General features: G+C 41.0%; 2 protein-coding genes across 3 annotated transcripts; both read right to left on the bottom strand.

The window, feature by feature from the left end:
• Positions 1-17,431: 17,431 nt before the first annotated feature.
• LOC130732108 (F-box protein At4g22280-like) lies at positions 17,432-18,758 on the bottom strand. Its single transcript, XM_057584224.1, has 2 exons — positions 17,811-18,758; positions 17,432-17,711 (listed from the first exon to the last, which is right to left on the bottom strand). The coding sequence occupies exons 1-2, from the start codon at positions 18,756-18,758 to the stop codon at positions 17,433-17,435; spliced, it is 1,227 nt and encodes a 408-aa protein (XP_057440207.1). The 3' UTR covers position 17,432.
• A 4,874-nt stretch (positions 18,759-23,632) lies between these two features.
• On the bottom strand, positions 23,633-25,536 carry LOC130719090 (F-box protein At4g22280-like). 2 transcript variants are annotated; one of them, XM_057569738.1, is made up of 3 exons: positions 25,424-25,536; positions 24,305-25,274; positions 23,633-24,188 (listed from the first exon to the last, which is right to left on the bottom strand). In XM_057569738.1, exons 2-3 carry the CDS (start codon positions 25,256-25,258, stop codon positions 23,889-23,891), a joined length of 1,254 nt encoding a protein of 417 aa, XP_057425721.1. In that variant the 5' UTR covers positions 25,259-25,274; positions 25,424-25,536; the 3' UTR covers positions 23,633-23,888. The 2 variants fall into 2 exon arrangements, with proteins under 2 accessions (XP_057425721.1, XP_057425718.1); XM_057569735.1 differs by having other exon boundaries at positions 24,305-25,270; positions 25,424-25,527.
• Between the last annotated feature and the right edge of the window lie 349 nt (positions 25,537-25,885).

Below are 25,885 nucleotides of genomic sequence, written 5' to 3' on the forward strand. Positions count from 1 at the left end.
ATGAGTGTATTATTAATAATATTATTTTTCTAAACAAATAAATAATAGAAAAGAAAAATTGAAAGTTTAGAAGAAAAGGAAAAAAAAAAAAAAAAGAAGAAGAAGAAGAATAAGAGTCACGTAAGTGACTTAAAATAGAGAAAGAAAGAAGAATGCTGCCATAAAGTTTAATATATATATTTTTATATAACTTGTTAACACTTCTACACATGATCACTTAAACTTGCTCAAAATGATCATAGATTATATCATAGAGTTCTTTATAATTTTTAGGATGATGATTCATCTTTATAATATTTTTTTCTATAACTCTATGAGTTAAATTTTATACTACCAAAATCAATCTATACTCAAAATCCTATTCAATATATGTTTTCCAAATCATAAGATATAGTGGTAGTTTAAATAGAATAAATAAATTATAATGAAAAGAAACTAGAAAGTACTGGGCCAGAAATGAAAGATTGAAGCGTGAGGTGTGTAAATGATAGCATGACGAAGATCATGGAAACAAATTGAAGAGACACATGGCAAGCATGACAAGGATTAAGAAAATATACGTGTAGATTGAAGAATTGTTTGTGCTGGCAAAGCTATGAAGCTAGGAGCATGAAGTGCCAAAGTTTGAAATCAGAATTCTTACTATAAAAAGGAGGAGGCCAACACTCCCATAGGAACGGAAAATTAAATTGTGAGCTTGCTTAAAGGTTTGTCTGTGAAATTCTTGAGTTTTTAGTTTGAGTGTGTGGAGATTTTGAGTTTTGTGAGCGGAAGCTAGGATCTCGAAGCTTAGCATTTTTCACAGCGAGTAATTTTCTAAGATCGGAAGGGTCACAAGGTTCGCAATTTCTATGTACTACTCACGAAGGTAAGGGTAACTCAGTATAGAGTGTCTTTGAGTCTTGCATGCTTTTATCGCACTGCATGCGTTTGAGATGAAGGTGTTTAATTTGATTGGCAATTAATTGAAATATTGGTATGCTTGCTATGTTGTATACTTGCTTATGTTGAATGTTTTCTGAAACTTGTGCCAAATGTTTTTTTGAGGCTAAGGCCACTGTTAAACAATAGAGACATGCATCTCCGTTTTCTGGGCTTCGGCCATTGGTTATTATTGAAATTATGAATAACATGTGGTTATTGTGAGTTGATTATTGGTTTGGAAATCGTCGTTGACTGACTTGGCATATAGGGAAAGTGGCAATGAGGTGGGTGTGGTCCCACGTGATTGTCCCGTCTTTCGAGGCGTTATAAAGTGGCAATGAGGTGGGTGTGGTCCCACGAGATTGTCCCATCTTTCGAGATGTTCTAAAGTGGCAATGAGGTGGGTGTGGTCTCACGTGATTGTCCCGTCTTTCGAGGCGTTATAAAGTGGCGATGAGGTGGGGTGTGGTCCCACGTGATTGTCCCGTCTTTCGAGGCGTTATAAAGTGGCAATGAGGTGGGTGTGGTCCCACGGGATTGTCCCATCTTTCGAGATGTTCTAAAGTGGCGATGAGGTGGGTGTGGTCCCATGCGATTGTCCCGTCCATAGTGGCGCTAAGTGGCAATGAGGTGGGTGTGGTCCCGCGTGATTGTCCCGTCTTGAGAGACGATACTGATCGATCCATATTGGTAGTAGCATATAGTCGCATTATAGGACACTAACGTTCGATGATATTGATGTTTGGTTTTGATGTTATGTTGTTCAATAAATTGTCATTTAACTTGATATAAGTCGTTAGTTTAGTTATCATGTTATGTAATTAAACTTGAATAACATGTTTTCTCTTTTATACGTGATAATTGTATGGAGTTAACCCTTTCTGTTTACTACTTGTTGTTTGGGCGCTTAACGCTATTAGGCGGTGAAGAGCCCTCCGGCGATGCTTAGCCATGTACGAGATGGAGGGGAGATAGTAAGCGGCGGAGTAGAGATGAAAGAAGTTGTTTAGTTTTCTCTTAGTAGGTTATGCTTTGAGTCTTCTTCATCTTCTGAAACTCTATTACTAAAACCATGTTTTCGCCACTGGTTGAGTGTGCGTACTTATTTTGGGACCATGCTTATGTTATTGTAAGTCACTATTATTATATATTGGGAAATGGATGTTTAATTAAGGTTATGTTATGTTTTCAAACCTATGGTTGAAGTGTTTTATCAAACAAGTGGGAGGTGTATTCGTTTTAGCGATGTTGTGTTTAGTTCTTTTCGAAAAAAAATTACTCTTGTATTTTAGGATTGCAAATTAGTCCTTAGACTTTAATAGGTTTCCAATGTGATTCCTCAGTTGAGAATTTGGGGCGTTACATTTGTGGTATCAGTGTTTTGGTTGAGAAAACCAGAGCTTTTGGGTAGACTTGTTTGCTTAAGATGTTTGAACTCTGAGACCGATTGATGGGGTGTTAATCGGATGAAGGGTGAGCTTGATTGCTCTAATATTGACTGTGTCTGAAGGTTGTTCGTGAGTGAATAACCTTATGCTAGTTAGTATTGGTTATATAGTTTATGTATGTATAAAGGTATATATAGGTAGCTTTTGGGTCCTTTTATCCCTTAGGTGGGAATGCAATTGCACCAGGAACTCTATCAACGAATTTGGAGAATGTGACTTGCTACAAGTGCAACAAAAGGGGGAATTTTGCTAATCGTTGTCCTAAGAATCCTAGGACGTGTTGAAACTGCAACAAACCAGGCCACACTGTTGTAGAGTGCAGGGTTCCTATGGTTGTTATGGCTGCGAATGTTGCTGGGGCAAGGAGGCCTACTGCTGGCGGAAGGGTCTACTCGATCGGTGGAATTAAAGCTGATAAAGACGATGGTCTGATCTGCAGTACCTGCGAGATTGCGGGTAATTCTCTTATCGTGCTATTTGATTCTGGTGCTACACATTCTTTTATAGACTTAGCTTGTGCGGCAAGGTTAAAGCTAGATGTGTCGAAGTTACCATTTGACCTGATAGTATCTATTCCTGCTTCTAAGAGTCTAGTAGCCAACACTGCATGTTTGGAATGTCCTTGGACATACCTAGATAAGAAGTTTGTAGCAAACTTGATCTGTTTACCTCTAAAGGGATTGGATGTAATCATAGGCATGGATTGGCTGTCCCACCACCATGTTCTTCTTGATTGCACCAATAAAGTAGTTATCTTCCCCGATGCCGGACTCGCCGAGTTCTTGAACTCGTACTTTTCAAAGCTTTCCTTGAAAGAAGGAGCTTTGAGATCCCTTTTGACTACCACTGTGGTCGATACTAAGGCAAATGGAGTGCAAGCAATAGAGGTTGTGCGAGACTTCCAAGATGTATTTCCCGAGGATGTACCTGGAATACCCCCAGTCAGAGACGTAGAATTCACTATCGATGTGGTCTCAGGCACCGGACCCATATCAATTGCACCGTATCGAATGGCACCAGCTGAATTGACTGAGCTGAAGAGTCAACTCGAGAATTTAACCAAGAAGGGATATGTACGACCTAGCGTTTATCCATGGGGAGTGCGAGTACTATTGGTGAAGAAAAAAGACGGACGATGGCGACTCTGCGTGGATTATCGACAGTTGAGCAGCGTCACGATAAAGAATCGATATTCGTTGCTAAGGATTGACAACTTAATGATCAGTTGAGGGGTGTTGTTGTTTTCTCGAAGATTGACTTGAGATCGGGATACCACCAGATTAGAGTCAATGACGAGGACATCCAAAATACCGTTTTTAGGATGCGCTATGGGCACTACGAGTACTTGGTGATGCCTTTTGGAGTTACAAATGCACCTGCTGTATTCATGGATTACACGAATAGGATCTTCCATTAATTTTTGGATTGTTTCGTGGTGGTGTTCACTGACGATATCTTGATCTACTCTAGGGATTAGAAGGAACACGAGGAGCATCTGCGACAAGTATTGCAAGTTCTTCGGGAGAAGGTGTTGTACGCTAACGCGACGAAGTATGAATTTTGTCTTGAAGAAGTGAAGTTTCTTGGTCATGTCATCTCAAGGGAAGGTATTGATGTAGATCCTAGTAAGGTGGAAGCTATCACTTCTTGGGACCGTCCAAAAAGTGCAACTGATATAAGAAGTTTCGTGGGATTGGCTGGTTACTATCAATGATTCATCGTAGGCTTTGCTAAGATTGTGGGGCCAATGACGAAGCTAACTCGAAAGAACCAACCTATCGCATGAACCGAGGAGTACGAGGAAAGTTTTCAAAAAATGAAGAAGCGCTTGACGACCGCGCCAGTTTTAACCTTACCACATGAAGAAGAACCTTATAAAGTGTATTGCGATGCGTCATATCAAGGTTTGGGTTGCGTATTGATGCAACATCGGAAAGCAGTGGCATATGCATCAAGGCCGTTGAAGACGCATGAGCGAAATTACCCTACGCATGACCTGGAGTTGGCTGCTATAGTTTTTGCACTCAATATTTGGAGGCATTACCTGTATGGATATACATTCACCGTGTTAAGTGATCATAAGAGTTTGAAGTACTTGTTCGATCAGAAAGATCTGAATATGAGATAAGGACGTTGGATGGATTTCATCAAAGACTATGATTTTTACTCTGCTATACCATCCCGGAAAAGCAACTGTGGTGGCGGATGCCTTAAGTCGTTAGACGATTCATGTGTCGTCCCTAATGATTAAGGAGTTAGAAATGATTGAGACTTTTCGCGATTTCAGTCTAGGCGTAAAGGTGACGCGTGGAAGACTAAGTTTTGGTATGGTGACGGTAACAAGTGATTTTCTAGGAGAGATCAAGAAAAATCAATTGTTGGATGAAGAGTTGATCGAGAAACAAAGTATGATCAGTTGGGGAAAGAGCCGGATTTCGAGGTAGGAACCAATGACATTCTGCGTTGCAAAGGACATGTCTGCGTGCCATGTGACATGGAGCTGAGAAGGATGATCCTGGATGAAGGTCGCAAAAGCAGATTGAGTATCCATCCCGGATCGACGAAGATGTACCAAGATCTAAAGTTGAATTTATGATGGTCAGGCATGAAAAAGAATGTAGCGAAGTTTGTGGCGGCATGTCTGACGTGTCAGAAGGAAAAGATGGAACACCAAAAACCTGCTGGCATGTTACAGTCACTTGATGTGCCGGAGTGAGAAGAGCGATAAAGTCAAGGAAACTGACATCGAAGTTAATTGGACCATACCGGATAATCGAGCGAGTCGGTAACGTAGCTTATCGTTTTACGTTGCCACATTTTCTGTCCAAGATTCATGACGTGCTACATATGTCACAATTGAGGAAGTACATCCCTGATCCCTCTCATATTATCAAGGAAGACGATATACAGCTTAGAGACAACCTGTCTTTCGAAGTGACACCAATAAGGATCGATGAACGTAGGATCAAACAACTAAGGAACAAGCAAGTCCCTTTGGTGAAAGTAATTTGGAATCAAATGACGGGCAATGCCACTTGGGAGCTAGAAGAGAAGATTAGGGAGCAGTATCCGGAACTCTTCCTTGAAGCTTAAGTTTCGAGGGCGAAACTTTCTTTTTGGGGGGTAGTAATGTAAGACCCGTATAATTTATGCGATTAATTAACTAATTATTTATCGGTTTAATAGCGATAAGCGCTATTAAACTTAAGTTGACATGTTAATTGTACCTTGTGTGTTTATATAAATGAGTGTATTATTAATAATATTATTTTTCTAAACAAATAAATAATAGAAAATAAAAATTGAAAGTTTAGAAGAAAAGCAAAAAAAAAAAAGAAGAAGAAGAATAAGAGTCACGTAAGTGACTTAAAATAGAGAAAGAAAGAAGAATGCTGCCATAAAGTTTAATATATATATTTTTATATAACTTGTTAACACTTCTACACTTGATCACTTAAACTTGCTCAAAGTGATCATAGATTATATCATAGAGTTCCTTATAATTTTTAGGATGATGATCCATCTTCATAATATTTTTTTCTATAACTCTATGAGTTAAATTTTATACCACCAAAATCAATCTATACTCAAAATCCTATTCAATATATATGTTTTCCAAATCATAAGATATAGTGGTAGTTTAAATAGAATAAATAAATTATAATGAAAAGAAACTAGAAAGTACTGGGCCAGAAATGAAAGATTGAAGCGTGAGGTGTGTAAATGATAGCATGACGAAGATCATGGAAACAAATTGAAGAGACACATGGCAAGCATGACAAGGATTAAGAAAATATACGTGTAGATTGAAGAATTGTTTGTGCTGGCAAAGCTATGAAGCTAGGAGCATGAGGTGGCAAAGTTTGAAATCAGAATTCTTACTATAAAAAGGAGACCAACACTCCCATAGGAACGGAAAAAAAAATTGTGAGCTTGCTTAAAGGTTTGTCTGTGAAATTCTTGAGTTTTTAGTTTGAGTGTGTGGAGATTTTGAGTTTTGTGAGCGGAAGCTAGGATCTCGAAGCTTAGCATTTTCCACAGCGAGTAATTTTCTAAGATCGGAAGGGTCACAAGGTTCGCAATTTCTATGTACTACTCACGAAGGTAAGGGTAACTCAGTATAGAGTGTCTTTGAGTCTTGCATGTTTTTATCGCACTGCATGCGTTTGAGATGAAGGTGTTTAATTTGATTGGCAATTAATTGAAATATTGGTATGCTTGCTATGTTGTATACTTGCTTATGTTGAATGTTTTCTGAAACTTGTGCCAAATGTTTTTTTGAGGCTAAGGCCATTGTTAAACTATAGAGACATGCGTCTCCGTTTTCTGGGCTTCGGCCATTGGTTATTATTGAAATTATGAATAACATGTGGTTATTGTGACTTGATTATTGGTTTGGAAATCGTCGTTGACTGACTTGGCATATAGGGAAAGTGGCAATGAGGTGGGTGTGGTCCCACGTGATTGTCCCGTCTTTCGAGACGTTATAAAGTGGCAATGAGGTGGGTGTGGTCCCACGAGATTGTCCCATCTTTCGAGATGTTCTAAAGTGACAATGAGGTGGGTGTGGTCCCACGTGATTGTCCCGTCTTTCGAGGCGTTATAAAGTGGCGATGAGGTGGGGTGTGGTCCCACGTGATTGTCCCGTCTATCGAGGCGTTATAAAGTGGCAATGAGGTGGGTGTGGTCCCACGGGATTGTCCCATCTTTCGAGATGTTCTAAAGTGGCGATGAGGTGGGTGTGGTCCCACGCGATTGTCCCGTCCATAGTGGCGCTAAGTGGCAATGAGGTGGGTGTGGTCCCGCGTGATTGTCCCGTCTTGAGAGACGATACTGATCGATCCATATTGGTAGTAGCATATAGTCGCTTTATAGGACACTAACGTTCGATGATATTGATGTTTGGTTTTGATGTTATGTTGTTCAATGAATTGTAATTTAACTTGATATAAGTCGTTAGTTTAGTTATCATGTTATGTAATTAAACTTGAATAACATGTTTTCTCTTTTATACGTGGTAATTGTATGGAGTTAACCCTTTCTGTTTACTACTTGTTGTTTGGGCGCTTAACGCTATTAGGCGGTGAAGAGCCCTCCAGCGATGCTTAGCCATGTACGAGATGGAGTGGAGATAATAAGCGGCGGAGTAAAGATGAAAGAAGTTGTTTAGTTTTCTCTTAGTAGGTTATGCTTTGAGTCTTCTTCATCTTCTTAAACTCTATTACTAAAACCATGTTTTCGCCACTGGTTGGGTGTGCGTACTTATTTTGGGACCATGCTTATGTTATTGTAAGTCACTATTATTATATATTGGGAAATGGATGTTTAATTAAGGTTATGTTATGTTTTCAAACCTATGATTGAAGTGTTTTATTAAACAAGTGCCAGGTGTATTCGTTTTAGCGATGTTGTGTTTAGTTCTTTTCGAAAAAAATTACTCTTGTATTTTAGGATTGCAAATTAGTCCTTAGACTTTAATAGGTTTCCAATGTGATTCCTCAGTTGAGAATTTGGGGCGTTACACTTCACCTCTAAAAATAGGAGGGGAATACCAATTGTAAGGGACTCTTAGCTCATTTGAGAGATAATAGCATTGAAATTCAGTTATATTTTCTCTCCCTAAGCGGTTAGAGTTTCTCTCTCTAAGCATTCACATCACTTTCCTCATACTTTAGGTACTACCTTCCCTCTCTATGTTCTAGCACGGAACATTTGGCGCCGTCTGTGGGGAACGGTAGATTTCGATTCCCGGACTACGTGGATCGTGATTCAGTTGCGTGAAGCTCGTTCCTCTGCACGATTTCTTTCCAGTTTTTCTTGGAAGATCGTGATTTGGATCCTGCGCGATTCGCAATTTGATTTGGAGAAGTTCAACTTTCTGTAGAAATTTGTGCGATTCGGAGGCTTGTGGTTGAATTCTCGGTTCGTCAATAAAGCTCGATGGAGCCTTCTCGCCAACGACGTGACAAGGAGCCGGAGCGAAGTTACATTTCTTCCCCGCGTTCCACGAGATTGGATAGACACCGCCGCAAAGAAGCACGCCGTGCTTCAAGCGGTGACTTACGGTTGCAAAATGAGTGTCTTCAGGAACAATTGAGGTACTATCACCTTCGGCAAGTGAATCAAGAAGAAGAGGAAGCTGAGGCCGCTGCTGAGGTAAGACCTTTCTCGGCAGCAGTACGAGACGTGACTGTGCCGGACGGTATGACACACCTCGCGTTGGAGGCGTACGACGGGAAAATCGATCCGAAGGATCATTTGCTTCATTTCAATGCAAAGATGGCGATGAGCGCGGTTTCCGATGCGGTAAAGTGTAGAATGTTTCCATCCACGCTCCGAGGAGCAGCTATGGATTGGTTTGTGGCTTTGCCTCCAGGATCCCTAGCCAAGTTCCGCCCGACTTCTCATCAAAATTCCTTGACCATTTTTCTACGAGAACGATCGAGGATCTATTTGACATGCGGCAGCGGGAGCGTGAAACCTTGGAACAATATATGAAACGATACAGTGCTGCATCCGCAAGGTTTGAGGAACTGGAGCCACGCATGTGCGTATGCGATTTCAAAGGCGGTTTATCCTGGGGAAAGTTTAGCCGTGAACTAAGTAGGGAACTGGCATGCTCAATGACGGAAGTCCGCGCTTGAGCGCAAGACTACATCCTAGAAGAAGGAATTGAAGCACACAAAAGGAAGCAAGAGAGGGCAGCGAGCGTGGCACTGGCGAGGAAACGGATACAGGATGAGGAAGTAAGTCGCGAGCCAAAGGTTAAAAAAGCTGATCGATCTGTTAAGAAAAGCTAGGGAGGACAACTCAGTCGGCGGCCTCGCCGAGAAGCGAAGGTAAGCCAGCGAATGAGGTCGCAGGGAGGCTCAAACAAGGAGTTAGCAAAGTTACTTCTCGAGGCGGAAATTGAGAACATGAACAGAGTCGGCGAGCGTGGAAAGGACCCCAGAAGCGAGGCGAGGAATCCGCTGAGGTGGTGTGAGTACCACAACTTAGAGGGCCATAACACCACCGACTGTTTCATGCTGAAGGGTCGAATCAGGCAGCTGATCAGGGCGAAACGGCTGCAGGAGGCGAAAGGGAAGGAATTTGAAGAAGCTGATAGCGGCGAGGGCAGAGGAACGGTTGAAGCAACGAACACAATCGCTGGAGGTTTCGAAGTTTGCAACGACGTATCGGCGGCGGGCCGGGAAACAGTGGGGGCGACAGCATCGGTACAAGTGTATCCAGAACCATTTGGGTGCCCACATCCAGACATAGTGATATCGACCGCGGATTTCAAGGGAATCAAGGCCCATACGGACGATCTGTTAGTAGTAATGGTAAGAATAAAAGGTTTCAATGTACAGAGGGTGCTTTTAGACCAGGGCAGCTCGGCAGATATAATCTATGAGGACACATTCAGACAGATGGGGCTGACGGACAAAGATTTAAAGCCATACACGGGAAGTTTGGTAGGTTTCTCTGGGAAGCAAGTTCATGTTCGTGGCTACGTAGAGTTGGATACAGTTTTTGGAGTGGGCGAGGACGCCGAGCTCTTGAGGATAAAATATTTGGTCCTACAAGTCGCGGCAGCTTATAACGTCATCATAGGGCGAGGTACCTTAAATCGCCTCCATGTAGTGATATCTACGGCCCACCTTGCGGTAAAATATCCCCTACTTTGCGGAAGGATAGGGAAACTGGCAATAGACCAAAAGGGGGCGAGGAAGTGCCATAGCCAATGCCTCAACCTGTATGGCAGAAAAGGAGCTGGCGACGGGCACAGGTGCCACGAGATTGGGACGTCTAAAGGCGGTGAAGGTAAACAAGAGCGTTTGGGAGCACAGAGCCAAAGCGACAGCGACGAAAGGAAGGGGAGGAATCAGGGCAAAGAATCCCGTAGGATAGGGGAAGGCAAGCTCTACGCTCAAAAAGATAATGAGTGGTATGACGAGAACTGGGACATGAACGCTACCAGTAGAGGAATACTGGCAATCGAGCCCAGACTCACCAAGGAACAAGAACAACACTTGAGTGAACTAGTAGAAGATAACGTTGACCTCTTCAATTGGGGAAAAAGAAGAACTGTTTGTGGGGAGCCTCCTGCATTTGCTTGCCCCCCTCGGAAGGCAGGAAAGGGAGAAACTCATCGTCAGACTGGGAATGAAGGAAAGAAAAAAGCAGAAGGAAGGGGTAACAAGAGGGAGGGCGAGCAACAAAGGGACGAGGACAGAAGACCAACGAAGTCAGCTCGGCCCTCCAATCGCGAGGAAGGACAGGGACAGATCCCTCGCCACGGCAAAGAAGGCGAGGAAGACAGGATGCTGGGAGTAATACTCTGATTGAAAAGGAGACCAAAAGCAAGGACCAAAATAAAGATGCACTCTTTTTCTCCGACACGAGAGTTTTTTAACGAGGCATCCCTCGATGTAAAAATTTAAACTAATCAAATACAAAAGGATATTCTTAGCAATACTCCTAACTATCGAACTGAGACGGCAGCCTGGTGGGAAAAATTCCCTGAAGGTGGCGATCCCAACACGACCTTGATGTCTGGGGATCTCTCCGGAAAGTTCGGCGCTGACCGTAGCCCTTGCAGGCGATGTGTGGGGATGAGCTTCCCGTCGCCACTCGTTGGAGGCGTGCGCGAATAAAGCTCCTTATCCAAAGAACCTCCCCGAAATTTGGGCGAGTCGAGTCTTCCTGAAACGCGGGAAGCATTTTTTAACTAGGCCAAAAGTCTCGAGTAAACTCATATGGCCATTGGGCCCCGAGCAACTGTAAGTCCCCACCTAATAAGGTTGGAGGGGCCGCACCTGCTCTTACGGGAAATATTGGTGCGAACAAAAGCCTCGGTAAAATACCGAGCGAAAGTCCTAGTTACGCGTAGCACACTCTCGAAAATTACTCACGCAAAACTGGGAGACTAGCACTGAAAACACGTGCTAAGCGGCGATCAACGAAAGGCGAAGATAAGTAGCGGGCCGCTCGCCTCGCCTGCTTAACTATCCTTCGCTCATTTAATTATTCATTTATTCCTTCATTTATCTGTTTGTGTCGTGACGATTTACTAACTTGGTTATTTGTTTGCTCGTATGATTCATAATGATGCACGTCAAAACAATTCAGTCAACAAAACTTTTATTCAAATATTTGACTTTATACATTCAAAAGAGAGGATCTCTTCTCATTTTCCTACATTCTTTGCCTTGCTCTGTCCTCTCATGCTCCAAACAGTATTGTCTGTACTCTAGGTTGCACGGTCTTCAGCTCAGCTCCAGCTTCTCAGGACCTTCTTCCGCCGTCTTCGGAGCTGTTTTCACTGCTCCTATCACCTCCAGCAGATCCACCTCCCGCCGGCAAAGCTCTTGAATCTCTTCCACGAAGCAGAGGAAATTTCTGAGGATAGCGTCCATCTCTGGACTCAAATCCATTCCCAGCAGCTTGTTGGTCAGGTCGTTAACGTTGGGATCCTCCGGATGCCTAACGTTGATGAAGAGATCTTCATCAAAAGCTTTCTTTCTGAGCTCTTCCAAGCAGACAATGTAGGATGTCATTTCCTTGAAGTTTCAGAAAGAAGATGAGGTGTGAAGTTTGTTGCGTTTTGGTTCTTATTTATAAGCCCGGTTCAGTCTCCGGAATTTATTGCTCGAGCAGATTCTTGAGGAGTTTTTCTTAGAAAAGGAGCGACTTGCAATAAAAGCTTGAGCGTTCGTGGCCGGTGGTCAACAGTAAACCGTTGGAACGTGGAAAAGAAACACTTGGGCAGACATTTGAAATTCCCTAAGAGGAACGTCCCGCATAATTTATCTCCCGGCGGGAGGCGTACAATTAAGACTCATAGCAAAAGCAATAAAAACTTGGGGGTTCTCATTGAAAAGAAGAAAAAAAGGAGACCCTTGATACAAAGATAACAAAGATAATCTAAGGACTCCTAACATTTTGAGTTGGCTCTACGTGTTCTTCCGTCAGGAAACGCTCGGCGACGAAGCCTGGAGGATCGTCGGGCCCGACCAATCCTGTGGGTGTAACCCTCTTAAATGCCCCCATCTGGCTGAGATCAATCAAAGGATGGAGATGTTTGACTTGGGCTTTGACGAGGAAGAAGCCTCGGCCGCGTTCAGAAACGGAAACAACAACAGCCTCTGACCTCAATCTTTCTTCTAAGGCCTTCGCGTCAAGATGGGCTTGAGTCTTCGCTGAGGATAGAAGATCATCTTTCTTCGCCAGGTCAGATCGAAGGTTTTCAAGGTCGGCCTCCGTTAAAGCTATTTGGTCTGCTTTCGCGCTCGATTCTAGCTGCGCCTCCTGCTGCTGCTCTGCGAGAGTTTTCTCCAATTCAGAAATCCTCCTATCTCGAAACTCTAAGCTAACTTCAGCACGAGCGGACTGCTCGGCTAGCTCTTTGGAAAAGGAGTTTTCCTTGGCGATCAGTTGAGCGGCGAGCACTTCACGGTCCTTAGCAAGTTGAGAATTGAGAGCGCGGAGGCGCGCCACTTCGGATCGTAATTCGTCAGCATCCTGGGCGGAGCGCCTATAGTAGTGGAACACGTGGAGCACTCCCGCTACAGCCCCTTCAGAGACATTATCCAAACCACGCTGCATAACAACTTCATCCATGCGCGCCATTTGGGCTGATGTCAAAGTTAAAGAATACGGGAATCCCCGACTCACAGACCCTGAGGAGGGGGTGGAAGTATGAGCAGGTGGAGGAGGGGCGCTGGCGGAAGACGTCAGGTTTGGACCAAGCGGCGACGAGATAACTGTTGGACGGGAAAGTGAGTCGTCGACAAGACCGTGTTGGGCTGGAATCGTCCCGGAAGGCTCGCTGGAATTCAACCTTTTCGGGGGAGGGCGAGGATCTTCCTCGCCAAAGGGCCATTTTACGCTCGCCTGGATTTTCAACAGAGATGCCTTGTCGCCTTTCAAATTTATTTGAGGGGGAAAGGTGACGTTATTTTTCTTCTCAAAGGCCGCCAGAAGCTCCTCATCGGCACGGTGAGTTTGTCCTAAAAATAAAAGAAAAAAGGGAAAGGTAAGCTGGTAGAAAATAGAAAGAACGAGAGGGGTAGAAGAGGAAGATTTACCAATCACGCAAGAGCAGTCTGAAACGGCGAGACGGGCTAGAAAGTCGATGACAGCCTTGTGTTCAGGAGTGAGGGAGTCCTCAGACGGGTCAATTATTTGGCGCGCGCCCTGAGTCAAGTAGAAAGGAAATCGAGCGGTGCCATCTCTGTGTGTGAAAACTTCAGGATATTCGTGGGACACGACAACCCTGAAGAATTTTCAGGCTAAATCGACGGTGATGCTAGGCCAGATAGGGTTGAAGCGCTGACGACCAGGCCTAGCTTCCAGGGAAACCTAGCTGGGCTGCGGGGAGGGCCGGACAGATACGCGATAGAAATAAAAGAAGGTCGAAGGTTCAGGTTCCTGGTGAATCGCGTCGCAGAGAATTTCGAAACACCGGAGGAAAGCCCCACTGTTGGGATGAAGTTGACTAGGAGCCACATTGATATTGTGAAGAACGGAGCAGATAAAAGGGGAAAAAGGAAATTTAATCTTCAAATTTGTGAACGTATACCCATACACGTAAAAGAAGTGAGGAGCACCCACGAAATCGTCTTTGGACGAAGCCAAGGGCGTTCAAGGGGTGAGCAGGCACTGACATACAGAAGCTTTTCAAGAGGTTTCTCATGACAAAATCCGCCGGATTCTGTGGAAATCTCCCAAATGGACGATTCTCTTTCCAAACTTGACAGTTGGCTAGGCATTGTCCCGGCGGGCAAAGCCCTCGCGGCGGGAGCACTTAAAGATATCCAAGTCCTCGTTCGGAAGGCAATGACGTCTTTTACTTCAAGAGGAACGCCTCCTGGAGGGGGCGGGAGAACAGGAGTAATGCACCGGAGAGGGGTGGCAGCGACGACATTACGTTTGGAACTTTTGGTCTGGCGCTTTGGAGTCATTGCAGAGGAATTGCAAGGAATAAAGGTAATTTTGACACTGGACAAGTTCGCGTAAGGGTGAAGGAGCAAAGATTCGTAATCGTAAAGGAACGAAAGGGGTTAGTGAGATAATGCTGTTATAAGCAGGGAGTGACGTGCAGAAGGGAACGTGTAGGAAGAAGTTGTGGACGGTTACCGAGAGATGTGGAGAAAAAAGAGAGGTTGTGCCCCATGACGTCAGGAAATGACATGATTGCAGTTGTGAAATTATGGGGAGTGAGAAAGACGCATTAAATGAAAAGCTGCAACGGTTGCTGCCGATTGGTTAAAATTCAAATTGTCAAAGATATGACGTGACTGGAAGGGACATGTCAAAGGTAGCGGTTGAGATTCTGTGGATTCACTGACCCTGGCGTCACTTCAAGGCTCAGCGCGTGGGATGGACACAACACACGACAGAGTGTCACGATTCAAGGCACGTGCATAACTATTTTGAGGGGGGCGGACTAAAAGCCGCCGCCACAAGCTTGCCTGTGGACTGGGTTCGCCCGGAAAAAGAGGGCGCGGCTGAAGGTCCAAAGTGTCGATTACAAAAGGCTTTATTTACCAGGCCATGTTGGCCATCGTTTTTCACTTCTAGATTTTTAAGTTTTTAAGTTTTATTCGGCATCCTTGGGGCTCTCGCCTTGTTGCTTGTTTAAAGACACACTTAGCTCTCATGCTTCAAGCTCGGTGTCTTGTAGACTTGTGGACTGGGCGAGACCCCAGGGTCCCTCGCCCAGGGGACCTGGCCTTGGGCGGGGGACGCGCCATGACCTTGGGCCTCCCTTCCCGATGCCCAACTGGCCCATTTGGATAGGATAGAGGCGCCCAAGCCCAACTTCACCTCTAAAAATAGGAGAGGAATACCAATTGTAAGGGACTCTTAGCTCATTTGAGAGATAATAGCATTGAAATTCAGTTATATTTTCTCTCCCTAAGCGGTTAGAGTTTCTCTCTCTAAGCATTCACATCACTTTCCTCATACTTTAGGTACTACCTTCCCTCTCTATATTCTAGCACGGAACAGAAATAAAAATGTCACGCTCTCACCTAAATTCATGACAGATACAATGACTAAATGGGAGGACAACTTTGCATTCTATGTATGCTTAATCAACCATGTGGACAACTTTACAGGAATGTTCAAATCTGAAAATTTCAACAACAGTAAAGAAAAATAACAAAGGTCTGAAAGTAGAAACATCAAAGGACGAGTATATAGGATGCATCAAGTTAAAAATTGGCATGTTGTTCCATTCTCACATCCATATGAGAGCATTGAGATTTATTTGGAATTGGAGACATATTAGTAATGGATGCAAGGATGAACCCTTCCATTTCTCATCTTACCACAAATGATATTTGATCATTTGATGTTGAATGAGCTTTAGAATATGCATATGCTGCCAAAAGACCAACATCAACAACAACAACGACAAAAGCCTTATCCAACTAAGTAAGGTCGGCTATGCTGCTTAAAGACCAACAAATTAAAAAAAAATTGCTTTTGAAGTTAGTACAATGTTTGATTCTCATTTGAAGGAAATCAAATACCAGGTAGTTATGTATCTCTTCCTTCAAATAATACAAAGAATCAAACAGAACTAATCCATCCATGTATTTATTGATTTTTGTTAACTATAAGAAATGTTGAAATAAAATGATTTGTTGTTCAATCAGAACAAAATTGACCCGAAAAATAATGTCTATAATCTGCATACATCTTTTTCATGGAGTATCAATTCCCTTATACACAAAGGGAGCATTTGATGCATTTAAAACAAGACACGGCAACACAACACAAGTAGCAAGTACAACTTCTGATTCTATCAATTGTGATGGTGGTTGATGCACAACACAAATAGTATGAGGGAGAAAAGGACTTTGACTTTTTTACATTGGTGGTATATTTTTTATAAATATTTACCAATATATTGCATTTTTTTTAATTACCAAGTTAGTGTATATCGCCACTTAGAGTGGCGATACCACTTTTTTTTTCTTTTTTTTTTAATTAAAATCGCCACTACCAGTGGCGATACCAGTTTTTTTTTTACTTTCTTTATTTGCGACGGAAAATTCCGTCACAAAAATCATAGTGCAAAATATAACCCGCATTAGTGATTTTCTTCTTTTGCGACGGAGAATTCGGTCACGAAGCATATTCCGTCACTTATTTTTGCGACGGAACCCTCTCAAGCTTTCGTCGATAATTCAGTTTCCATAATTCATAAAGATTTTGTGACGGATAAAACTGCCGTCGCAAATACATATCCGTCGCTAAATTCTTTGTGACGAAGTACTTCTCCTCCACATTCCGTCACTAGTGCTGTTTATATTTTGCACTATGATTTTTGTGACGGAATTTTCCGTCACAAAAGAAGAAAGTTAAAAAAAAAAGATTGGTAACGCCACTAGTAGTGGCGATTTTTAAAAAAAAAAAAGAAAAAAAAAAGTGGTATCGCCACTGGTAGTGGCGATATACACTAACTTGGTAAATAAAAAAAAAGATACACTAGATTGGTAAATATATGTAAAAAGTATACTATCAAGGTAAAAAAGTCGGAGAAAAGGGAAAGGAATTATTTGAGTGTTTAGGACAAAAGTTGTTCCATGATTTACAAAGTAACAAATTTTAAGGCTTTTGACCTGTCCTAAACCTTTTATTTTATCTCGTAACCTGATCATTTTTAAAATAAATAATGAGGCAAGTAATTATGTCCTACCTAGCACTTTAATTTTAGAAAATTAAATGATTTCAGATCATACTTCTTTATTCAACATCTAAGAATGAGTTCTTTCATTGTTCTCATCAACCTTCATTAACCTCAAGACATAGATTTAACACAAAGCACCAATAACGTTCTTTCATTTAACAAAAGCAACTGCATAACTCCACTCTCCATCCTAGCTATAGAGCGTGAAGTCAAGCTGAGATAGTATATAATCATGTTATCATGTTATTACACATAAAATCTGTTTCTCTACACAAGGGTCTCGTAATTATCCATTGATAACAAATTCTAAGCAAAAAGACCTAACAAAAAAGGGGAAGGAAGAAAAAATCAAACCATGTTGTTGAATGCCAATTTCACCATACGCGATCTATGATTTCAACTTCTGCTGATGGTGAATTTTGAATCAAAAAGTCAACTATTCCATCAGGCAAAGGTGCAGTTAGCGCCCGTCTTGTTTTCCATAGCAAGTCAGCTTCTTTCCGTAACTTGGTAGCTTCTCTCTCGCTGTTTATCATAACTATCTTTATCATTTTCAGCTCTTCTGAAAGTGGTTCCCTTTTTATTTTCAATCTCTTCATGTTAGCCAATGAAGGGAACTTAAACTTTAATAAACCAGGAACTAAGAAAAGAACCTAAGAAATGAAGGAGAATTAGATAATGCATGCCAATTGATTTTTAGCACAAAATTGAAATTGAAATTAAAAACAAAGCCTTAAAGCATGCCTAGGTACCTGAAGAGTGTTTGTAGAAACAGTCAATGATCTTATATTAACAAGATCTTGAAGCCAGCTAAGTAGGTTCAAAGGAGGTACAGGGGAATATGAGTACACATCTGCATCAATATCTACTTCCTGAACAGAAGAAAGACTGCTCCCACCGAGGTGCAGAGTAGGAGAACCAGTGCAAGCAAGCCTATGAAGACAAGGTGTGGATAGCTCAACATTGTAGAAGGTCTGAGAGGGAGGATCAAGCAGAGCTAAACTGACAAGCGTCATGCTTGATATGTAGAGGGTTTGTGCATCCTTTAGATTGCAACGGTCTATGATCAAACTCTTCAACCTCTTAAATGCTGAAAATGGGTCGCAACGGTCGTTGCCGCTTGAGCAAAAGGTGAACTTCCACAGATGCAAGGTGGTTAATGCTGGCAAATTCAGAGATTTGGGGAATAAAGTGAGATCGCTACTGTAACCTTTAGGGTAAACTATGAGCTTAAGAGATGTTAAAGTATGGCATGTGAAAATGCAAGGTAGCAGGTGCTGCATGTCACATTTGACGCATAATCCTAATCGATGGACATTGCGTGAAACGGCATAGTTTACTATTCTTTTGATGAGGGGAGACTGGACGAGACCAGGACGCTCAAAATCGAGAGCCTGCAGCGCAGTTTTGCCATCATGACGGGTCAAAATGGTAGACACAAATTTGGTGAAAAACGTGAAAGTGTCAAAATCTGAGGAATGTAATGTGAGACTTGGAAGGCATTTCCATAGATTCTTCCATCTTTTGGATAACATGCAAGTTCGAACTGCGTATTTGGCTTTCAGAAATGACAAAATGTGAAGGAGAATACAATCATGCAAGTCACTGAGCCTGTCTATGTTGTCTTCAATTTCAGCCTCAGTTTTTCTTCCTCTCTTCGCATCCGGTGGAATCAACATCTCATCCATTGAATTAGACATTCAGATAACTACCTACCTAAGCATACAAAGCCAAAGAAATAGAATGAATATCTGCAATCTAAATCAAGGAACACATACTAGAGACAAAGCAGAAATTATACAGTGAGTTTTCAAAAACTAAGCCTATCCAAGATGATAATTCGAAAAAAATGGAAACTGAAATTCGATCGGGGAACAAGGAATACCTCTAGCACATACGAGAGGGAGAGTAGAGTTCAAGTCGGGTCAGATTTGGTTCTATAACGGCGTCGACGACGGCATTGAGGCAGAATAAATGGGTGTCGCCGCCATGAGTGACCAAAACAGTTACCTGAATCAAAATAAAGTAGGTTGGTTCAGTTGATTCACAAAGTGGGTTGGTTTTTTTTAATTTGGTTTGGTTCGGTTATGATTTGGTTCATTTAAACTGGGTTTTTCGCACGATCCTACATGATGGATCTGTAAATCAATCCTACATGTAAAATTTAACGCCAACTAAATCCCTAATTCTAGATTTAATTAGGCAGTTGAGCTCCTTAAGTCTCTAGTCCAGAGTTCGATTCATCGGCGGTGCGTATGGAGAAATGATGTTCCTTTGCTCATGATTGTCTACATTTTAGCTAAGATGTTCTGTCTGTCAAGATGTTCGACCAAATGTCGGAGCATCTGGTGCAACATTTGACTCTGCGTAGCTTCTTTGTGTTGCACGAATTTTCTAGAAGCTTTGGATTGTTTTACGTGATCAACAAGTTAGGGCTATTGAAGAAGTTTACGTGTGTTATATGGAAATATATCATGTTAATCAAATCTGCTGAAGAAGATTTGATTTGGTTTGAATTGTGAAAGTTGTTATCTTTTGTTCAAATCTTATTTGATAAGATTTGTTACTGGTTTAAAAAGATTTGTTCAAGATCTGTTTTGTGGACTCTATTTTTGTGCAAGCCCATTGAAGATCAAAGGCTGCTGAAGTATTTCTATTTAAGAAGACCTAACCCTAGTTGTTCAAGGGTGGATTGGACGTTGTCATGCTTGATCAAGAGCGTGTGTTTTAGGGTTTGTTTCTCTGTGAGTCCACTGTTATTTGTACACCACTCTACTGCCACCATTGATGATCATATGACATAGAGTTGGTTTGTTTAGTTGAGTTGTAATATCTTCATCTTTATCTTGTTGTTCATTGCTTCAATTACTGTAGCAATGATTGTGTGAGAAAGTGAGAGAGGGTTCTCATACTTAGGGCAGACCAAGTAATAAACCACAGGTAGGAATAGTAGAAAGGTTGTGAACATGAGTTGTTCAATTAAGACCTTTGTGTACTTGATTCTCTATAATAGTGGATTATCTTTCTCGGGCTGAAGCCCTCCAGATGTAGGTGATGTTGCACCGAACTGGGTTAACAATTTGTGTGTCTTGTTTACTTATGCTTTTAAAGTTTTTGTTGTTACTGTTAGTCAGTTGTCAAACCAGTTGTCCCAGCATCGCGTAGAACATCTGTCTTGTGCGAGAACCAGAATTTCAAGAAATATTTGTTGGGAAAGACCTACACACTTAACGTGATCTCAGAGTCTCGCGGATTAGTCTCATGGTTGCCGGATATAGGAATACCTTTGGAAACCAAAAAAAATAGAAACGCTAGCAACATTTTCTTTACTCTTTCATTGATTGGTTGAAATTTATGTGAGTTACATTAAATTATAAGTAAGACTCATTTTTTTAATTTTTTTAATAGACCTCACATGAATTTCAACCGATCAATGAGAAAATGTTGGAAATAGAGTATTGTTATGCTAACATTTTTCTTCACAAAATTACTTTCTCTAATTCCCATCTTCTCGAGGAAGAACATGACAACGTGAAGGAAGAAAGGTCGAAGACCACTGCTGCGAAGGAGAACCAAGACCATTGCGAAAATCTTCCTCCTTTACATATAGTTCAGAAACATGTTTGTCATCCCATAAAAAATAATTACAACACTTCCTGTTATGATTTGGTTTGGTTCGGTTATGATTTGGTTCATTTAAACTGGGGTTTTCACACAGTCCTACATGATGGATTTGTAAGTCAATCCTACATGTAAAATTTACCGCCAACTAAATCCCTAATTCTAGATTTTATCATAGAAGCGCTAACAACCAACGAGGTGTAGCACAATTGGTAGGTAGTTGAGCTCCTTAAGCATCAAGTCCAGGGTTCGATTCCTGGGCGGTGCGTATGAAGAAACATTTGTTGGGAGAGGCTCACCCACTAAACATGATCTCAAAGTCTCGGGGAATTAGTTTCATGGCTGTCGGTTGTGAGGGATAGCTTAGGAAACCAAAATAAATAAAAGCGCTAACAACTAACAAAATTGTTATTTGACAAAATAATGGACATATGTATTATGACATTAGAGGGATTTTTCAAAACAAATAAATTTTGTGAAGGATCCTATAAAAAAAATTTACATGGACATTAGATGCAAGTGTATAAATCCGAGACTAAGAATTTTTTTTTTTAAAGTGACTACAAATATATTTAATCTTGATAATAGAGGTAGCTTAGTATTTTGCTACATATAATCCTAAATTTTCTAACCATTGAATAAAGATCTTTCCACAAGCTGGAGGTAGAATGAACCAAAAAAAAAGATCTTTCCACAAGCCAACAATGTTTCTTTCATTTGATACAAGAAACGACATTTCCCCATCTTGCTATAGACTATAGAGCATCGACTAGAGTTGAGATCAGACACAACCATGTTAGCAGGGATGTACAATTCATTTCTATACTCAAAGGACTCATAATTCATCCAAGGATAATTGGATCCAACCAAAGGGAATGAGGGAAACATAAATCGACAAGGAAGATTAAAACTACAGTAATTAATTATAAGCATGAAGCATCTATCCACAAAAGTTGAACGCAGATATCACCCTGAGCAGTGAGTCCCTTATGATGTCAACCTTTTCGAACAATGAGTTTTGAAGCAAAAACTCCACTATCCCATCAGATTTAGATGAAGATGATTCTTCCTTACTCGCTTTCCGTAACTTGGCAGCAGCTGCTTTCCGTGACCAGGCAGGTACTTTCTGTAACTTGACTCCTCCCAGTATCATGGAAAATCCATATAAAAGTGGTTTTTGATGTACTTTTCATGGATTCAAGGTACCCAATATTGGAATCTGAAAATAGTTTTCAATTTCAAATTTAGAAAATCTGTTCGTTTTGACTATTTGTGTTCATTTTCACCGTTGTCGTTGCAACCATCCCTGCCACCGCCACCACCTTCACTACATCTTCCCCCACCACTGCCACCACCTATATTATCATCAACGGCACCAGTATCACCATTGTCACTACCACAACCAACCTCCACCATCACTGCTTTTCATCTCAATGGGCTGTTGGAGGCGACGATGGGGTCGGCGATTGCGATGGTGAGGGAGGTGGTGATGTCAACCATGGTGACTGCAACAACGGCAGTGGTGACAACAAAAGTAATAGTGACAACTGTGGTGGTGGGGTGGTGATGGTGGAAGTGATGATGCGATGACAACTGCTTTTGAAAATTTAAAAAAAAAATTAGAAAATATTTTCTAATAAAACATTTTATAAATATCAATCAAACATGTTTTCAACTTTTTTTTAATAAAAACAGAAAACTGGCAAACCAAACAGACCCTTAGAGGAGAGCCTAAGCAGTGAGGATGTGTTCGGATCGTTTTACTGCAAGCGAATTTCTTTTTTGATAAAAAATGGAATGAAAGCAACATCTCAAAAAATAAAGCCTTGTAACATGCAATGTGAAGATAATGCTTGTGAGAGCACCTATAGAAGGGATTGGAAAGTGATGATGCAGATAATGCTTGAGTAGATGTGGACTTGGTTAAGTTATCCGAATCTTCAAAGGAAATTTTAATGCTGAAAATTTCAACAACAAAGGTCTGAACGAATACATTAAAGCACTCAGATACAGAACTTGATCACGACCCAAACAACACTAGGATGGATCAAATTGAAACTTGGCATGTTATTCTATTCTCACATCCATATGATTGCATCAAGATTTATTTGGAGTGGTAGACATATCAGTAATGGATGCATGGATGAATCCCTCTATTTCTCTTATTAAAACAATGACATCGCATGCTGAATGAGTTTTATTTATCATCTGTATATGCAGCCTAAAGACCAATCAAATTTTGGTTTTAAAGTTAGTACAATGTTTGATTCTCATTTGTAGAAGGAAACAAAAGGAAAGCAAATGACAGGTTGTTATGTAACTCTTCCTTCAAAATAATATAAAGAATTAAATAAACCTGATCCATTGTTGTATTTATTGTTTTTCTTCAACAATAACAGATGTTGAAATAAATGATTTGGTTGTTCCATCATATCATACCAAAATAAATAATTTCTATGTAATTTACTTTCATGTAGATTCGAGTATCAATTCTATTCTACACAAAGGGAGCATTTGATGCTTGTTAAGACATACACGAGTAGAACAACACAACACAAGTAGCTGAGTCACAATACAACCTTTGATTGTATCTATTGTGATGGTGGTTGATGCACCACACAAGTATTTTTAGGAATAAAATGGAAAGAAATGGTGACTGCTGAAGGCTGAGAGGGAGAAGTGGACTTGACGAAGAGAGTTGTCAAGAAGTTGAAGAAAAAGTTGAATATTTATACTAAGTAACAAATTTTAAGAATTTAGTCCAGTCCTTCACCTTCTACTTTATCTCGCCACATGATCGTTTTTAAAATCAAACATGAATCAAGTATTTACGTGCTATCTAGCACTTCATTTTTAGCAAATCAAATGCACTCAGATTCTACTTGTTTCTTCAACATCTAAGAATTAGTTCTTTCATTGTTCTCATCAACCTTCATTAACCTCAAGACAAGGATTTAACAAAAAGCACCAACAACGTTCTTTCATTTAACAAAAGCAACTGCATAACTCCACTCTCCATCCTAGCTATAGAGCATGAACTAAAGCTGATATAGTATGCAATCATGTTATTACACATAAAATTTGTTTCTCTACACAAGGGTCTCGTAATTATCCATTCATAACCAGTTCTAAGCAAAAAGACCTAACAATAAAGGGAACGAAGCAAAAACCAAACCATGTTACCTTCTTCAAGAAGTTGAATGCCAATTTCAACATAAGCAATCTATGATTTCAACTTCTGCTGATGGTGAATTTTGAATCAAAAAGTCCACTATTCCATCAGGCAAAGGTGCAGTTAGCGTCCGTCTGTTTTTCCATAACAAGTCAGCTTCTTTCCGTAACTTGGCAGCTTCTTTCCGCGACTCAGTGGCTTCTCTCTCTCTGTTTATCATAACTATCTTTATCATTTTCAGGTCTTCTGAAAGAGGTTCCCTTTTTATTTTCAATCTCTTCATGTTAGTCAATGAAGGGAGCTTATACTTTAATAAACCAGGAACTAAGGAAAGAACCTAAGAAATGAGGGTGAATTAGATAATGCAAACCAATTGATTTTTAACAAAAATTAGAAATTGAGAAGGATCTTAAGTATAAATTAAAAACAAAGCCTTAAAGCATGCCAAGGTACCTGAAGAGTGTTTGTAGAAACAGTCAATGATCTTACATTAACAAAACCTTGAAGCCAGCAAAGTAGGATCAAAGGAGGTACAGGGGAATATGAGTACATATCTATATCAATATCTACTTCCTGAACAGAAGAAAGACCGCTATCATCGAGGTACAGAGAAGGAGAACCCGTGCAAGCAAGCCTATGAAGACATGGTGTGGACAGCTCAACTTTGTAGAAGGTCTGAGAGGGAGGATCAAGCAAAGCTAAACTGACAAGCGTCAAGCTTGATATGTAGAGGGTTTCTGCATCCTTTAGATCGCAACGGTCAATGATCAAACTCTTCAACCTCTTAAATGCTGAAAATGGGTCGGCACGGTTGTTACCGCTTGAGCAAAAGGTGAACTTCCCCAGATGCAAGGTGGTTAAAGCTGGCAAATTCAAAGACTCAGGCAATAAAGTGCTACCCCTACTGTAACCTTTCGGGTACACAATGAGTTTAAGAGATGTTAAAGTATGGCATGTGAAAATGCAAGGTAGCAGGTGTTGCATGTCAAATTCGACATCAATTCCTAATCGCTGGACATTGCGGGAAACAGCATAGTTTACTATTCTTTTGATGAGGGGAGACTGGATGGAACCAACACGCTCAAATTCGAGAGTGTGCAGCGCAGTTTTGCCATCACGACGGGTCAAAATGGTAGACACAAATTTGGTGAAAAACTTGAATGTGTCAAAATCTGAGGAGAGTAAAATAAGGTTCGGAAGGCGTTTCCAGAGATCCTTCCATCTTTTGGATAACATGCATGTTCGAACTGCGTATTTGGCGCTCAGAAATGACAAAATGTGAAGGAGAATGCAATCATGCAAGTCACTGAGCCTGTCTTTGTTGTCTTCAATTTCAGTCTCAGTCTCACTGTTTCTTCCTCTCTTCGCATTCGGCGGAATCAACATCTCATCCATTGAATTAGACATTCAGATAACTACCTACCTAAGCATAAAAAAGGCAAAGAAATTGAATGATTTTTCTGCAATCTAAACTAAATTAAGTAAGGAACACACACTACAGAGAGACAAAGTATAGAGGATGATAATTCAGGAAAAGTGGAACTTGAAATTCAATAGGGGAATGAGAAATACCTCTCGCGTAAACCCTATGGCGGAGAAGGAGCTCGTGAACAGTATAGTCTACAGTAGAACCCTAACGAGAAACACAGGGATGAATAGGAAAGCGTGAGGGAGACATTAACAACATGTATTAGAAATTTAATTTAAAATTAAAAAATGTAACTATCAACAATTGAATAAGATTAATCGTTATTCTCACTTCATCTCATCTAGTTTCACCTCCTTTTTGTACTCTTAAAAGGGGAAGTGGAAATAGACAAGAGGGGGTGTGAATAACAATTATCTTTAACATGATTGGCAAATTGCGCTGACCTCTCACCTGAGATTTATCATTGTTGCACGGGTCTCTCTTCTATTATTTAACAAGACACTAATCACCCTTATTTTATTATGAACATTGCACTAACCTCTCTTAAGGTTTATTATTATTGCTCTGGCCTCCCCTAAGATTTATCACTATAACACTAAGTACAC

This window comes from Lotus japonicus, chromosome 1, assembly GCF_012489685.1.
Source record: "Lotus japonicus ecotype B-129 chromosome 1, LjGifu_v1.2".
NCBI lineage: Eukaryota > Viridiplantae > Streptophyta > Magnoliopsida > Fabales > Fabaceae > Lotus > Lotus japonicus.

Coding starts and splice junctions, on each gene's coding strand:
- LOC130732108 (XM_057584224.1), bottom strand. CDS start 18,758: ATGTCTAATTCAATGGATGAGATGTTGATTCCACCGGATGCGAAGAGA. Junction 17,712..17,810: donor TTTCTACAAACACTCTTCAG/GTACCTAGGCAT, acceptor TTCATTTCTTAG/GTTCTTTTCTTAGTTCCTGG.
- LOC130719090 (XM_057569738.1), bottom strand. CDS start 25,258: ATGTCTAATTCAATGGATGAGATGTTGATTCCGCCGAATGCGAAGAGA. Junction 24,189..24,304: donor TTTCTACAAACACTCTTCAG/GTACCTTGGCAT, acceptor CTCATTTCTTAG/GTTCTTTCCTTAGTTCCTGG.